Source organism: Salarias fasciatus, chromosome 11 (assembly GCF_902148845.1).
Source record: "Salarias fasciatus chromosome 11, fSalaFa1.1, whole genome shotgun sequence".
Taxonomy (NCBI): domain Eukaryota; kingdom Metazoa; phylum Chordata; class Actinopteri; order Blenniiformes; family Blenniidae; genus Salarias; species Salarias fasciatus.
In genome coordinates, this window is record NC_043755.1 from 6575796 (window position 1) to 6591382 (window position 15587).

The 15587-nt window shown below is 39.6% G+C and overlaps 2 protein-coding genes across 2 annotated transcripts; one reads left to right on the forward strand and one right to left on the reverse strand.

The window, feature by feature from the left end:
• Positions 1 to 659: 659 nt before the first annotated feature.
• On the reverse strand, positions 660 to 4052 carry cdc42l (cell division cycle 42, like). Its single transcript, XM_030103206.1, has 6 exons — positions 3972 to 4052; positions 2584 to 2688; positions 2419 to 2491; positions 2210 to 2319; positions 1046 to 1243; positions 660 to 911 (listed from the first exon to the last, which is right to left on the reverse strand). The coding sequence occupies exons 2-6, from the start codon at positions 2686 to 2688 to the stop codon at positions 822 to 824; spliced, it is 576 nt and encodes a 191-aa protein (XP_029959066.1). The 5' UTR covers positions 3972 to 4052; the 3' UTR covers positions 660 to 821.
• Positions 4053 to 8458: 4406 nt separating this feature from the next.
• Positions 8459 to 14285, forward strand: mlf2 (myeloid leukemia factor 2). Its single transcript, XM_030103192.1, has 9 exons — positions 8459 to 8782; positions 10917 to 10931; positions 11038 to 11149; positions 11253 to 11288; positions 12133 to 12186; positions 12279 to 12407; positions 12695 to 12854; positions 12937 to 13149; positions 13828 to 14285. The coding sequence occupies exons 1-8, from the start codon at positions 8739 to 8741 to the stop codon at positions 13143 to 13145; spliced, it is 759 nt and encodes a 252-aa protein (XP_029959052.1). The 5' UTR covers positions 8459 to 8738; the 3' UTR covers positions 13146 to 13149; positions 13828 to 14285.
• Positions 14286 to 15587: the final 1302 nt, after the last annotated feature.

The window sequence follows — 15587 nt, forward strand, 5'->3', positions numbered from 1 at the left end:
ATTGAAAATATTACAACTTAATTTGTTATATTATCAATCACTTTAAGTTGGTAGTCCAACAACAAAAAACAAATCATGATAAAATAAAAGTCAAGTTTTTAAAATGCAAAAAAAAAAAAAAAAAAAAAAAAAGCTAAAATTTTTCCCAAAAACAGCATCACTGAATTCTTACAATATACACAAAAGAAAGAATAAAATAGAAATCTAGGTCACCTGAAGAAAAGAAAAGGGTGGAAACATATTTGGCCTCATGAAGTGTCACCATAAGTTGGAAGAACGTAACCAGCGACGTGAATTTGGAGTGATGAGAAGCCTCTTGTGCTTACATTGTTCAGTGCCGACGGGTCAGTGCCTCCGTTAACGCACTGATGTTGAATTAAAGTGATTCTTCTTTCATATTTCCCCAAACAACACACTCAGTCAAGCACGGGAGGAGGTAAAAGGCAATTTTCTAAAGGGACATTTCTTTAAAAAAAAAAAAAAAAAGAGGCAACAGTGGCAGGCGTGTGTGTGTGTGTGTGTGTGTGTGGGGGGGGGGGGGGGGGGGGGGTGGGCAGGGAAGCCCCGCCTGAATATTTATAGAGTAAACACTGCAGTTTCTAACAGTTTTCAGAAGAAAACATAAGTGACAATCGCTGCATTTTACTGCACACTGTCAGTGTATCACTGCACCAGAATACATCTCAATGGTATTTTTCCTCCCTCGCCCTTTGGCTGACCTTTTTTTTTTTTTCCTCCCAAAATGGCCGTTGATCTTTGTGATGATTTGAATCACTCCATCAAGCTCTGACACCAGTCGATCCCTCGCTGCGGTTGCTCCTCTATAGCAGGACACACCTCTTCTTGTGTTTGGGCTCGGGGGGCTCCAGGGCTGCCAGGATGGCCTCGTCAAACACATTCTTAAGCCCTCGCTGGTTAAAGAGGAAGAGAGAGACCGAGCGTGAAGGAGAGCAGGAAGTGTGACAGCCCGATCCAATGATTATGTCGATTTCATGTTTGTTTGTTTGGTTTTTTTTTTTTTTAAGTGTGATGAAAATGTGGCTACCTGTGTGAGGGCTGAGCACTCCACGTATTTGACAGCTCGGAGGTCACGGGACAGCTTGTCCCCGCTTTCGGGGAAAATGGGCCGCTGCTTGTTCTTCGCCAGCTTCTCCACCGTGTTGCTGTCGTCTCGCAGATCCACCTGTGTGCCCACCAGCAGGAAGGGGGTCCTCGGACAGTGGTGAGAGATCTCAGGAACCCACTGCAAGCAAAAAAAAACAAACAAAAAAAAAAAATCAGAAAAATAACACTTTAGAGATTTTAATTGGACAGAGTGACATTGAAAATTTGATACCATTTCATTTCTAAAAAAAAAACAAACAAAAAAAAAAAAACAGTCCTTTTTCATATGAGAAATTTTTGGCTCACTTGTACAAAGAAGAAGAAATACAAAGTTTATCCTTTTTTATGTCAGTACCAAAACCTGGGATTCACAATTGCTCCATGTCCAACAAATTGTTTGGGTACAATCAGAACTCATCGTTTTTATTCAACTAAATATTCTATCTATTAATCATTATTGGTGGAAACATCTGGAATGTACAAACTTAATAAATATGAAGAGCTAATGTAGAGATTAGTCAATAACTAGCAGAAAACGGCATATGTATATAGTCTTCACTGTACATAATGTTATGCTGAAATATATATATATATATATATATATATATATATATATATATATATATATATATATATATATATATATATATATTTATATATATATATATATACGTTTTTTTTTTTTGTTTGCTTTCCACAGATGCTGTTGCAACACCAGAATTTCCCAGTTTGGGATTAATAAAGTAACGCTCTACTCTCTCTCTACTCATAATAATACCACCATCTTTAGAATTTCAGAATGGTTGGTATCATGGTTGATCCATTTACCTGTACACGGTAAAAGTAGGGCTGTATAACCAAGACTGAGTGTTTCTGTAATCCTAATGACTCCAGTGGAATAAAAGCATATCAATAATGCAAAAAGTGCTGCAGCTTACAGTAATGAATCAGGGTAGTGCAAAAAACAAGTAATCAAAATTAGATAATATTATTTAGCGTAATGTTTATAATAAACATTATCTAAAAGTAACTGTAAATCAGAGACAGCATGTATTAAAACCAGAACAGTGGGCCTCGAAAGAGAGAAAACTATTTTAAAACTGACCTTCTCTCTGACGTTTTCAAAGGACGAGGGTGAGACCACGGAGAAACATACGAGGAAGACATCTGTTTGTGGGTAGCTGAGAGGACGCAGCCTGTCATAATCCTCCTGACCTAAGAGCAGGAATCACAAGACGCCACGGAACAAGGGCGTTTTTCTTAAAGTTCAAAGGCAACAGAATTAAGAACGAGAGATCCAAACAAAACATTTACCTGCGGTATCAAAGAGGCCCAGCGTATAGGGCTCTCCTCCGATCATCACTGTCACTGCATAGTTGTCAAAAACCTTCAATCAAAAGATATTGATATAATAGGGAAAATTAAATGAAGAATGGAACAAACGGACATGATGATATGTTATAGTGGATTAACTCTTACCGTAGGCACATATTCTGAGGGGAACTTGTTGGTTGTGTAGGAGATCAGTAAGCAGGTCTTTCCTACCGCACCATCTCCCACCACTACACATTTTATAGTCTGCATCTACAAAGACAAACGGACAATAGGAAACATTTTGAGTGTGTCGACAAAAAAAAAAAAAAAAAGAAAAGAAAAACATCCCAACAAACAATATGCCAGACAAAAAGTGAGGAAGTGATGCACAATCGTTCTTATGTGGAATCCATAAATAAAACAAAGGACAGTCTCATGCACAGCTGCTCAAACATGAAGAGCAGACAGATTCAAGCTTTAAGGTTTGTAATATGTATCCTAAGGTATTATTTTAACATCTTTATGAGTAATCAAGTATTTATGATGCTTAAACTCTAAAAAGGTTGAAACAAAAAACTTGAAGTACAAGAACTGTTTAAAAACTTTTGTTCTGATCAAGTATTATTCCAAACAACACTTTTGTTGACTTGTACAGAAAACATCTCTATCTGGCCTTTTTTAAAGCTTTTAAAAACTCTTGAGGTCATTTACTGTATGTCTTTTAGATTAAAAAGTGTGATTCGTGATTATTTTTCGCATATTTGAAATTCTATCTTGCCTTCTGATATTTCAGTTACATGTCTCTCAACAGCTGTTTTATGATTTTAAAGTTTTTTCTGTATTTCAGTGCCTGTTCCCCTGACCCTAGGGACTCCGGGAAATAGTTAACATGGTCAATAACTGTTCGGTATATAGTTTAAAAGCTCCTGAGCATTACTTTGAAAACCACTTTCGCGGTATTTAGGTAGGAAGTGAAGTTTGGTTGGCATTTGTGAAATCTCTTCCAGCAGGCTTGTTATTGCATGTGCCAACGCCATCGTTTTAATGACAGTGAACACTTCCGCGTGAGCTGCATACCAGAGTTATTGAAAATTCAGATAGTTGGAAATGAATCGCTGATAAAGACACACTGCCCAAAATCACTTCTAAATGAGACATTTAATCAGATGACTTTTTTCGAAATGAAAGTCTCAACATTTGATTTTTAACAGCCAATATAAGCGAAAGCCGGGAATTGGCTTGAAGTGATTTAAACCTGATTTATCAAAACGAGTTAATGTTAGTGAACTTTCAAACTTATCACGAAACTACGAACAAGTAAGGAAACTTATCGGTAACGAGACGATAGCTTAACAATCAGGACAACTTCATGAATCGGACTCATGTCAGCGGCGATAAACTAACCAGTGATCGATGGGAAACTTTTTACTACCCGTTCCAATAAACTACACATTCACTTCTGTAGACAATTTGTGCTACTAACAGTCACTTTCCCATATGTTAGTTTCCAAAAAATAATAGTTTAAAAGAGGTTTTTCAATAACTCCACTCACCGTTTTTCCACCGTCAGGTTAGGCGTTGGTTACATCCGGGTTTGAGGGTTGAATTACTTTGCGCATGCGCAGATCACACGGGCGTCAGTTCCTGCTGTGAATGTAAACACTGCCCCCTGCTGGACATGCCACATACTACATCTATCTATCTGTCTATCTATCTATCTATCTATCTATCTATCTATCTATCTATCTATCTATCTATCTACCTATCTATCTGTCTATCTGTCTGTCTATCTATCTATCTATCTATCTATCTATCTATCGTTAGATAGAGACATTCATGTGATGACACTTTATTTAGCTTGTGTCTCTATTACTCTGAGCAGGAACGATTTTAAATGCTTTTTTGGCTTTTATCAATTTGTTTCTTTTTTTCACATTTAACATTTTTTTTATTACAGCTTTTCTCCATTGGATTTGCTCATTTCTTGAATTCAATTTTTAAAACTCAAAAAATATTTGGCAAAACAGTCTTCACCAGCACAACACCACGGTTCACCTGTCAAAGCTCATATCTCTTCAAAAACAGTTCAATCAAGTGTCAAAATTGCATTTATTTCTCAAACAAATATTCAGTGCAACCAAAATGCATCATTTTGGCATTGTGTGTGAGTATTGCAAGTTAAAATTTTTAGATGGTTTGTCATTACAGCAGAGGAACATTGAAATATCCCATATGTCCACCTCTCAGTCTGAGCCCAGTCCTTCATCAAGTGTTGGCTTCACTCACTGTACTCATACTGCCAAGGAAATTATACTTATTTTCGTTCACACAAAAAGTGGCTTCTATTGATCAGAGTACAACATATTGTAATATATAGTTTTTCTCTGTTGCTATGCTACATTTCTCAAACCAACCTTGACATTTGAAAAACAGTAAGTGCATTTCTCAAAACAATTTATACAAGTAGAAAAACACCATGGATTACCTGCAAAAGCCATTATTTTCCTGTCAAAATCCAAAGTTCATCTCTCAAAAGGAAATATCTGTGTCAATGAACATGTCAGTGCCATCAGAAAGACAAGTCCTTGTATCATTGTGACAGTCGAATTGTTTATTCATGTTGTCAATATAACAGTGGACTCTGGAGGGATGCTCTGATGTAAATGAAGGCTGAAGTTTTGATGACGATTATTGAAAATTTTTTGTTACACCGTAGTGTATGTGGAAGATTGATTGAAAGAGACTACAAGATTTGTTTTACTAAAACTGTAACAGTAAACAGTAAAAGTCTGTTTGTACTACAATTTGTGGACAGACCATGTCATTGAAATGCAGAAAGGAAAAGACAGCATAAAGGAAGAAAACAAAAAAAACAAAAATAAAAATAGAAATTCAAACATTGGACAATCTTGGGGAAAACTGTATGGTGCTGTTGGAATTACAGGTGCAGTCTTCCTATTCCTGTTGGCCCAGTTGGGCCACAAATTCTCATCCACATCACAATGGATACCTTCTCTTGTGATGCAGCATGAAAAGAATCTTTCAGAATGTCTCAGCCAGCAGCTCTATAGGCATCTGCTGTGAAATCTTTACACGCTGCATCCATGGCATCCAGAAGGGTCATCTGTGTATGTGGCCGGCGATCGTGTACTTTCTATCTCCATGCGGGGAAAAAAATTCCTCAGTGGGGTTAATGAATGGGGAGCAGGGTGGGAGGAACTCCATCAGCATCCTCTTGCGAGTCCAAACCACTGCCTGATGATGTTGGGAGTGATGGAAACTGGCATTGTTCCAAACTACCACATACTTTGGCTCATCATCTCCAATCTGACCCGTCTCATGTTCAGGGATGAGGTCCCTGTAGAGAGTGTCTAAAAAGGTGACCAGATACTCTGTATTGTAAGGCCCAATAATGAGAATATGTGTTAGCACACCATTCTCTGAGACAGCAGCAGCCATGGTGATGCTCCCGCCCCACTGGCCTGGCACATCCACTGTAGCTCTGTGGATATTCCCACCACGCCTTCTGTGTTTTGTCAGGTTGAAGCCAGCCTCATCCATATAAATGAAGTTGTGTATTTTCATTTGCTTCCAGTTCCATTATACAGACAAATAAGTAAGTGTAAAGGTCACTCTTACTGTACTGTATATCACTGTGCAATGTTGTACTGTTTACTGTGCGGTCCAGTTACTGCATGCTCATAAATGTTTTATCTGTACGTACTGGCAGCACAGCTCCTTCACTCTTTCACCATTTCGTTCAAATGGAACAGTGAACAACTGCTTCATAGCCATTTGGTGTGTTTTCAGCACCCTGTCAGTGGTTGACATATGCTGACTGTTTGGATGTTTGCAAAGATGTTGTTGTCCTTTGTAATGACACTCTTTGTCGCCCTTAGTCTCATGGCATTGTTTCCTAAAACCATGGTGAAAATAGCCTTCTCCTGTTCAGGTGTGAAATGAGATGCACCTTTGAGCTGTTTGGTTGATCATTGGTTGATCTAATGCTTCACACACTTCTCTTCGTTAGAGAAAGTTAAGCCTTACCCTAACCTAGGAGCAGTTTGCTATTTCAGTGCAGATTTAGATCCTCCTCACCCTCCTGAACATCCCCCTCCTCACCTTCACCCTCCTCTTGGGGCTCCTGACCCTCACACCAACAGATTCATGTGTGGCATTCATGGTATTGCAGTATGTTCTTAACTAATTTTGACAGTTTAGGGGCGTTCAAACTCAGTCCTGAAGGGCCGACGTCCTCCATGTTTTCCATGTCTGCCTGCTTCAACACACCTGCATCTCATGAAGATTCATGACCAAGTCCAGCAGAAAGCCTGATAACGAGCCTCATTGCAATCAGCTGTGTTGAATGAGGGAGACACGTTGGTCCATGTTGTGAGAATGTAATTTCTGTTTTGAGAAATGAGCCAAACCAAAGGAGAAATACTGTAGCGTAAGAAAAGAAATGTATAGAGTGCAATTGGAATGCAGGTGATTTTTTTAAAATGATAATTTTAGATAGAAAACTGAAGAAATATTCTCCACAGCTGTCACAAACCCATCAGTCAAAAATGCCAGAACTGCTTGATTCGCTGTTCACAGCTTTCATCCTACTGAGCTCTTTGTTATTCCAACTAGACTACTCTATAGTTCAACAATTATAACAATACTGGAAGAAATTAATTTATCACAGCCTAAGCACGACAGGCCTTTCGAGTGCTGTTATAATTTACCGTACGTCCACTCTTGATTCTGGTGCTTCACCAAGTTATAGGCCAATTCACACAAAACACTTCTTTAACCTTCACTATATGAAACCGTAGTATTCAGTTTGTTAAATAAGAACATTGTCTTAAAATTCTAAAAGCCTGGATGAAGTCAAAATGTTCCACTTCTAAATTCAGATAAAACATAATTTATTTGACCAAAAACATCTGAGAGAGAAACTAAACATGTATCAGTACCACTGTGAAGAACCTGGGAGTTACATTTCACCATAACTCATCCTTTAACTTCTAAATTGAACAAATCTGTTGAACTGATTTTTTTTTCTTCACCTGAGTAATATCTCAAACATCAGGAACATGTGCACGCAAAGTAACATTGAGAAAATTATGTCTTTATTATTTGTAGACTAGGTTCCTCAGTTTTGTCACAGTAGACTGGGAGACAGACCTTTCAGCAGTCAGACTTCTCTCCTGTGGAACCAACTTTCAGTGAGACTGGCACAATCTATTTTAAGGTTAAATCTCTGATATCCCATCAGTAGGTTAGACTCAAGACTGTCTTATTTTTCAATAAAGCCACAGTGTACAACAGAAGATTGTGATCTGGGCCTTAGGCCCTTAAGTCTGCAGCATATTGCTTGTTTTTTTTTTTTTTTTACAACAAATTATTTGCTTGCTGGTTTCTGTCACTGTCCTATCTGTCACTCTTTTTCTGTCCACAAGCTCCATCTGGAACAGTAAAAATCTATCATCCCCTGAGCCTGGTTCTGTTGACATTTTTTCCTGTTCTTGTGGAAAAATTGAATTTTTCCTCTGTAAGAATTCCTTGAGGTGACTTTGTTGTTATTGTCACTATATACAAATAAAGGTGAATTGAATTATGTGTGAGGACACTTCAACTTAAATATAATAAACAGTCATCTTCAGAAAAAAATTATTTTGAGGCCAAGACGCGGTTAAAATGCATTATTTTGTAAGCACAGCAATTTCTATATGAAGACAGTTTGTTAACCACTGAAATAACACTCCGCTGTATGAAGCCTCTTCATTTTGAAGCACAGATAATATGCACACTTTTTTTTCAGGTACAGACACTCTTCTTTGAGCATGCTTGATTTTGACACAATTCATTATTCAATCATTAAGTAGTTTCTTTAAAAAAAAAAACATTCTGTACCACATTTAAAGATATTTTATTCTCAAGGCGCCACTATTCCGGAAGTAGCTGCAGTTAGCTCCATTGCTAACTTTACAACGGCGCTGCTTTATTCTGAAGGCGCCGCTGCTCCGGAAGTAGCTACAGTTCGCTATGATGCTGACTTGACGGCGGCGTTGCTTCCCTTTGTCAGAGCATTGACTTCCGTTTTCATGTTTGCTCCAGGTTTCTGGAAATTACTGTCTGCACCGACTCTCAGCTGTCTGTCGCTTCTACAAACAGCAGCCGCACTTTAGCGTTTCCCCCAAGGAGCCGCTCTCAGGTCCTCCGTGTCCGGCTGCTCGGAGTTTGGATCCGTTTTTCAGTTCGATCCTCGATATTACGCGACTGTTTACCTTGCTAGCTGGCTAGCATCAGCCAGCTGAGTTAAATCACCGAGCATGTTTCGGTTCTTGAACGACGTCGATGACGACCCGTACATGATGTGAGTACCGACATTCACCCGGTTTTACAGCTACACTGCTGTCCCCGTGTTATATCCGCGGTGGGTGGGCACATCCAGTCATCCTAGGTGGGATTTTTTTTCCCCCCATTGAGCCCTAGAACAGGTTTGCACGATTACTCCAGCCAGCTGTGGGGGCCTACAGTGATCCACCATATTGGATAGACAATAACAAAAAGAAACTGTCAGTGTTCAGTAGCATCTGGATGGCCGATCAACAGCTGGAATCAACTATTTATAACTCTTTTAAAACTTCCCAGTGATATTTGGAATGAGATTGTTGACACTTTTCCGGCTTTTTCTTGCTTTACATTCTCGCTTAGCCATCGAATCAGTTGATTGTCATCGAATGAATCTGCTTTCGAATGAAATTTTCTGGTTCAGAACAGTTTATGGATGATTAACTAGCTTTAAAACGGCACAAAGTGAGTATTTTAAAAGCAACAGCATCTTATTGTGATTTAGTGAAATTCGTTATCGTTAATTAAATCAAACAATGTTTGCGTTTGATGTGGTTGGTAAAGGTAGACTTAAATTAAATGTTACGTCAGAATTATGCAACAAATAGTTTAATTACACCAGTAGCATTACTTTTACAACTTCCTACGGTCCCCAGTTGTTTGCATTTCAGTGTACAGCTGGACATAAGTCTCAGTGCAGGGAATGGACAGGTCACCAGTCCATCACAGGGTGAAACTCAGAGACTCTTTCAGACTATATGAGAGCCAGCAGTTTTAAAATATGTCCACTTGCCACAGAGAGAACATGCAAACTCCACCCAGGAAACTACTGCTTCATTTTGGCAACTCTTTATGTTGTCAATGAAACAGTTTGAAAGGGCAGAAAGATAGAATGTAAATAGAAAAAAAAAGCATTACATTAAAATGACGTTAAGATGGGAAGCTATTGAAACTTGTTTTGTTTTGTTTTTTTTTAAGTGCAATCAGCAGTACTTTTCTAGTCTTTTCTGATCTGGCAGTAAAGTCACTACCATGCTTTTATCCATTATTGGAAACCTGATTAAAAAAAAGTCTTTACTGATGAGTTTCTGCAGGTTTCCTGAAGGAAATGTCAGCAGGAAGCTGTAATTTACGCATATGCATATTAAATAGTATAATACTATACTAAATTTACTTTCTATACCATATGGGCCAATCTCCACACATCACAAATGATTGACAAGCCAATAAAGACACACCTGAAAAATGTTATTGCAATTAGTTGGAGCAGGATATTACTGGTGCCCCCATGCAGTAAGACATGACGGGGAGATGGGTGGATAGATAATAATATTAATACACCATTCTTAATTGAAAGCCTGGTTGAACCTTCTATTTCTAATCTAGTCACTGACGGCTTCATCCACCAAACCCTACAGAGTAATGTACCAAGTACATTGAATTGTGAAATGCATGGAAAATATAATTGCAGCAGGTAACCCTGCTTTTTCTTCTTAGGAAACCAGAAGCAGTAAATCTTCTTTATTGGCTTTTGTTGTTCTCTCTCTCTCTCTCTCTCACACACACTCACACAGCCTTTTGTTATTCATTTTAAATAATTCAGTTATACCAAAGTTTGCTCTTCGGAGAGACTCATGAGTGTCTTCTATTAGAGCTATTTATCAAACTCTTTGTGGTTTAAGTAAAGAAAGAAGAAAAAAAAAAGCAAGTGTTGTGCTCAGTGTCATTACAGGCTGTTAAACAGATCAGGTCAATGGAAGTGTCTGTGTACATTGTTCTTGGTGTGTTACATTTAACAAGTACAGTTTATGCCATTCAGATGAAATAATAACTTTGGTATGTAGTAGTTTAGAAAAATGAAATGCCTTTGCACAGGCACTACAGCCTTTCTCACTAACAGTAAAACTGTTGAAAAAATAAACTAATTGTATCTCAAAATATTTCTCATTTGCATTTTTTCACTGTATTTATCATAATTAAAATGGAAAATGTTTGAAACATTCCACTTCCTAAATGTTACCATAACACAGATAAATATTCAGTTGTGTTCTATTTTTTCTATGATGCATTTGTACCTGTCTGTTTTTATAAGTATGGCTCATGGAACAACAACAACAAGCACAAAAACTGACTTTAGTTTTCCTCCTTATTTTCAGTTTATCGTCCCCAATGTGAGTACAGTCTGCACTGCTACACTCAGCACATTCAGAGAATAAAGAAATACTAGATTAAAAAAAAAAGCATTCTACATATTTAAAGCTTTTTGATTTCTTTCAGGGATCCATTTGCAGCTCACAGGCAGCAGATGAGAAGCATGTTTGGACCGTTCGGCATGGACCCTTTTCAGCTTGCTCCACAGATGCAGCCGCCCCGAGCGCCACGCAGACAGGTAACGTCTATCTCCTAACTCCAAATGTGCCTTTAAAAACAAACAAACAAAAAAACGCTTTTAAAATTCTTATTATTAGTCTAACGATTGTCGTATCTTGCAGGCTGGTCCATTGGCTCCGTTCGGCATGATGGGAATGGTGAGTGTCGGCTCCTATAGGCTCCTTTAACCACAGCAAAGTAACAGTCCTACTGTCACAATGCTGATTGAGCTCAGATTAATTTCCTGTTTGTGCCTGGGTTTCTTTAGATTGTCAAGCGGTTGGGTTTGTTTTGAAGGTGCACCGTTACCTGCATTTCAATTACGCTCGGCCCACTCGTTTGGTGCTCACCTGGGTTCAGACTGCAGCTTTCACACTTCCACAAATGGACGCACTGACACGGCAGTCTCATCAGGATTTGTTTGAAGCAAAGAAAACCTGAACAGTGTGAAAAACACCCTAAAGAGCGATGATTTTTGGCAATGAATAATGAGTCTGTCCTGAGAAAACGCATTTGTTGAAGTATTTTGGTTTATGATTAACGGGGCACAGCAGGATTATATCACCAACTTGTGTAAGTGTTGGGTTTCCTGAGTTTAAATGCAGACAAGAAGATAAGAACTAACTTCAACACAACAGTGTTTAATTGTGACAGACTGAAAGTTTTCCGTCCGCTGTAAAGTCTCCAGGAGTTTGGTTGCTTATAACTACTGCAAATCTTAGACCCTGACCCAGTATTTGTGTTTTAATAATTATGTAGTGGTGATTTTTCACGGTTTGTTTAAAAACTAAATAAAACCAGCAGAAACAGATAAGACCAGTGATTTAAAAGTCAACAGTAAAACTAAGTTGTCATTAAAACCAGGTGGATAATTTCAAAACAAATGAGTAAAATGTTGTAAAAGCTGTAGAGAGGATTCCTCCAGTTTGCTCAGAGCTTGCATGGCTGTGATTTGTTTGGATGTTGTTTTTGATCATCTGTTGTTGTTGTTGTCGTCTGCAGGGTGGAGGGTTCATGGATATGTTTGGCATGATGGGAGAAATGATGGAGAACATGGTAAGCTCTGCTGTTTATCATTTTCAAATAGAATAAAGGTAACTGCCGCGTTGAATAGAAATTCACACTGCTTTTTGTTTGCTTTATTCCAGGAACGAATGACCGGGACACCGAACTGTCAGACGTTTTCCTCCTCAACAGTGATCTCGTATTCCTCTTCAGACATCGGAGCTCCTAAAGTTTATCAGCAGACCAGTGAAACAAGAACAGGCCCCGGAGGGGTATGAGTCACTTTTGGTTGTTAAAATGTTTAGATAAGGAGGATTAGTGGCCCTGCGAGTTGTCCTGACTGGACTTTAGGCCTCAATGATTTGTTAATCCCAGCATGACAGCAGCCTTCTGGCCTCATTAATGTGTGAAATCACCAGTAACTGTAGTGACAATAAATAGATGTACAGTATAAATATCACCGCTGTCGTCCAAACATTTCACCCTGAGTTCATCCAGAGTGCAGAGCGTTGGCTTGTTGGAGTGAACCGCGCCGCCTGGCTCTCTCTTCCCCCCTCAGATCCGCGAGACGCGGCAGTCCATGAGGGACAGCGAGAGCGGCCTGGAGCGCCTCGCCATCGGCCACCACATCGGAGATCGGGCGCACATAATGGAGCGCTCGCGGAATCGTCGCACCGGGGACCGCGAAGAGCGGCAAGACTTCATCAACCTCGACGAGAGTGAGTCCCGCCGCGGCTTACCGGGTTTTCAGGATGAGTCTTTTGGGAATTGAGTCCGAGCGCGCCTCTCTGTTCCCGCCAGGCGAGGCTGCAGCGTTCGACGAGGAGTGGAGGTGTCAGACGGGAAGGTACGCCCCCCCCAACGCCCGCGGGCTGGACTACGGCCGCGATCGACGAGCGGGGGGCCAGCAGCTGGCGCTCACTGCCCCTCCCAGCTCCACGCCCCCACCAGGCCGACACGAGTCCCCCAGACACCGCCAGCCCCCCACCCGTCCACGCTACGACTGGTGAGAAGGTAAGAGGCGCCTCAGACGTAACACGAGTCGTACTGCCAGGTTTTAAAAGTTGAATTTATGTTGGGAAAAGAAACAGAAGTACCGATTATGTAGCAGCTATAAAATAGGATGATATTAATCCCACAGTATCTGTCATCACAGCAGATCCATGGATACAGGAAAAGTATCAGATATAAGTGTCTACTTGAAATTTAGATAAATAACTAAATTTCACCAGTTTTGTATACGCGGAATCCCGCTTGGATAAATAAGCAAACACTCAGTTTCTCATCGATGTAGCTTGAGGGCAGCACAGGGACGCAAATCCCTCATAACATCACCAAGTGGGAAACAATGGTCTGAAAACGAACAAGAAAAATGTGCAGGTGTTTGTGTAAAAGCAAGAAAAAAGTCATCACAAACATACAAAATTAAAGTATAAATATCTGAAGACTCCCCTTTTTAAAGTATCAAAACTTCATGTCGTCGCTCTGCATTTTGTTATTTCTGCTTGTTGCGTTCAATAAATGCCACAGATCATCTGATTTCTTTCTTTTTTCATCCTAAAATTAAGACGTGAGATCCCTGTTTAAACACCTTTAAGAAACAACAAAAAGCTCCTCTGAATTAGTGGAAACTGTAGTGTTATTTTTAATTTGTTTGGGTGTAACGAACACTGCGACTTCCTGTTCCTGCAGCTGTCCGACTGGTTGAGGCGACTGGATGGATGGAGCCGAGGATCGATTCCCCCGATGCTGTGAACATGCTAAAGACGGACGCCCGCCCGTCGTAAATGTTTGATATGACTGGACTGTGTATACATGAGCAACATATAACACACACACACGCACACACACACAGACACACACATCATTCACTTAGTAGTTACATTTGCAGTTCAGCTTCTTTACTGTTAAACACACACACACACAAATACACACACACAAATGCATACACACAGCATCACTAAACACTCATTCTCAGAACTTGACATTTGTCTTTGGCCACTGCACTAAAGTGCTACAGTATACAGTGCATCTGCTGTACAGTCCATTTATGTTTGTGAAGACACTAGTGTGTCAGTGATTTGAATTGTATACTGTTATCTAATTAATCTAACTCAATAAAAGTTCATTAAACATTGTTAGATAATTACGAGATGGGTCTCCTGTTTGGTGTTTGAGGATGCTTGTCTTGAACTTTGGACTTGTTCTCGGCTGTTATTTCAAAATGCTGTCAGTGTTGATCATTTTATTCTAATCCTGGGGATTCCCTCCCTCCAGAATGACGTCCTTGGAGAACAGTTTAGTAGCACGATGCTGCGTTACGGTTGCTCCTGAGCTGTTTTTGAAGAAGATTTCGGTGACTTCAAGTTTAGTTTTCAGTACATGATGTGTCCCGTTGACGCCAATATAAGGAAATATCTCCGTCAAAATATAAATGTGGGTAAAAGAACTGGGAAATTACTACTGCATGCTGCAGTGCTATTAGGATTTTGTCCCTTTTAAAATTTGTATTGCTCATGTGAATGTTTTATTTATGAAGCACAGAGCTGCCACAGTAAAATGTTTGAGCTGTATCATGTTGTTACACAGCCCCTACAAGAAACAAATGTGTATGCAGAGACACATTTTTAAATCAGGTTTTTTGTTGTTTTTTTAGATACAGGTAGATTTAAAGTACTTAATTCATAATCTTGTGTGTGAGCATTGAAATAAATACAGATTTTAATGTAATATGACTTCCAGCTTAAAGAAAAAAGATTTCTAAAATCCTCTGTTTTGAGATGCCCTCCTCCTCCAAATATTTATATGCAAATATCTTTAAATTTGAAATGGAACAATATAATAAATAAAAATGGAGGCATCAGGGGAGGATGACTGGACATCTTCCTCCTTCCTTTTTGACGAAATAGGTGCAAGACAATGGCAGGACAAATGAATACTGGTGCTAAAATCTGTCCTTTTTTTTCTAATCTCTGCTCCCTATTGTTCAGTATTAACAGATCTGAGATCAGTGTAGCTGAATACTGATGAACATATCTCAGCTGTTGATGCTCATAGGCTCCCTCTCCTCTGTGAGACCATTTCTACAGGTCATGTGACATCCAGATGGTGAGTACAACTTTCTCTTTTTTGACAGATCAGTCTTGCGGTGGGCTCCCTGCCTGCCTCCCGTCTGTGCCCGCTGTATCTTTAATTACAGCCACAACTATTTTTACACGCCGGCCCGCCCTCCAGCAGCCGCGGCTCCTGTCACCTGTCCACCTGTCTTCTTGTCTCCTTTAATCTCCGTCATTAGATCTCTATCGGTAGTGACAAGGCAGGCCTGTTTCATGCTGTCTTTGCTGGGATGTGTGATTTCTTTTGTTGTGATATATTCTGTATTTTATCCACATTTGAAGTTCATGCGTTTGTTTGTTTTTTTTTTCTTCTTCCAGCAAATCTTTTACATGGAT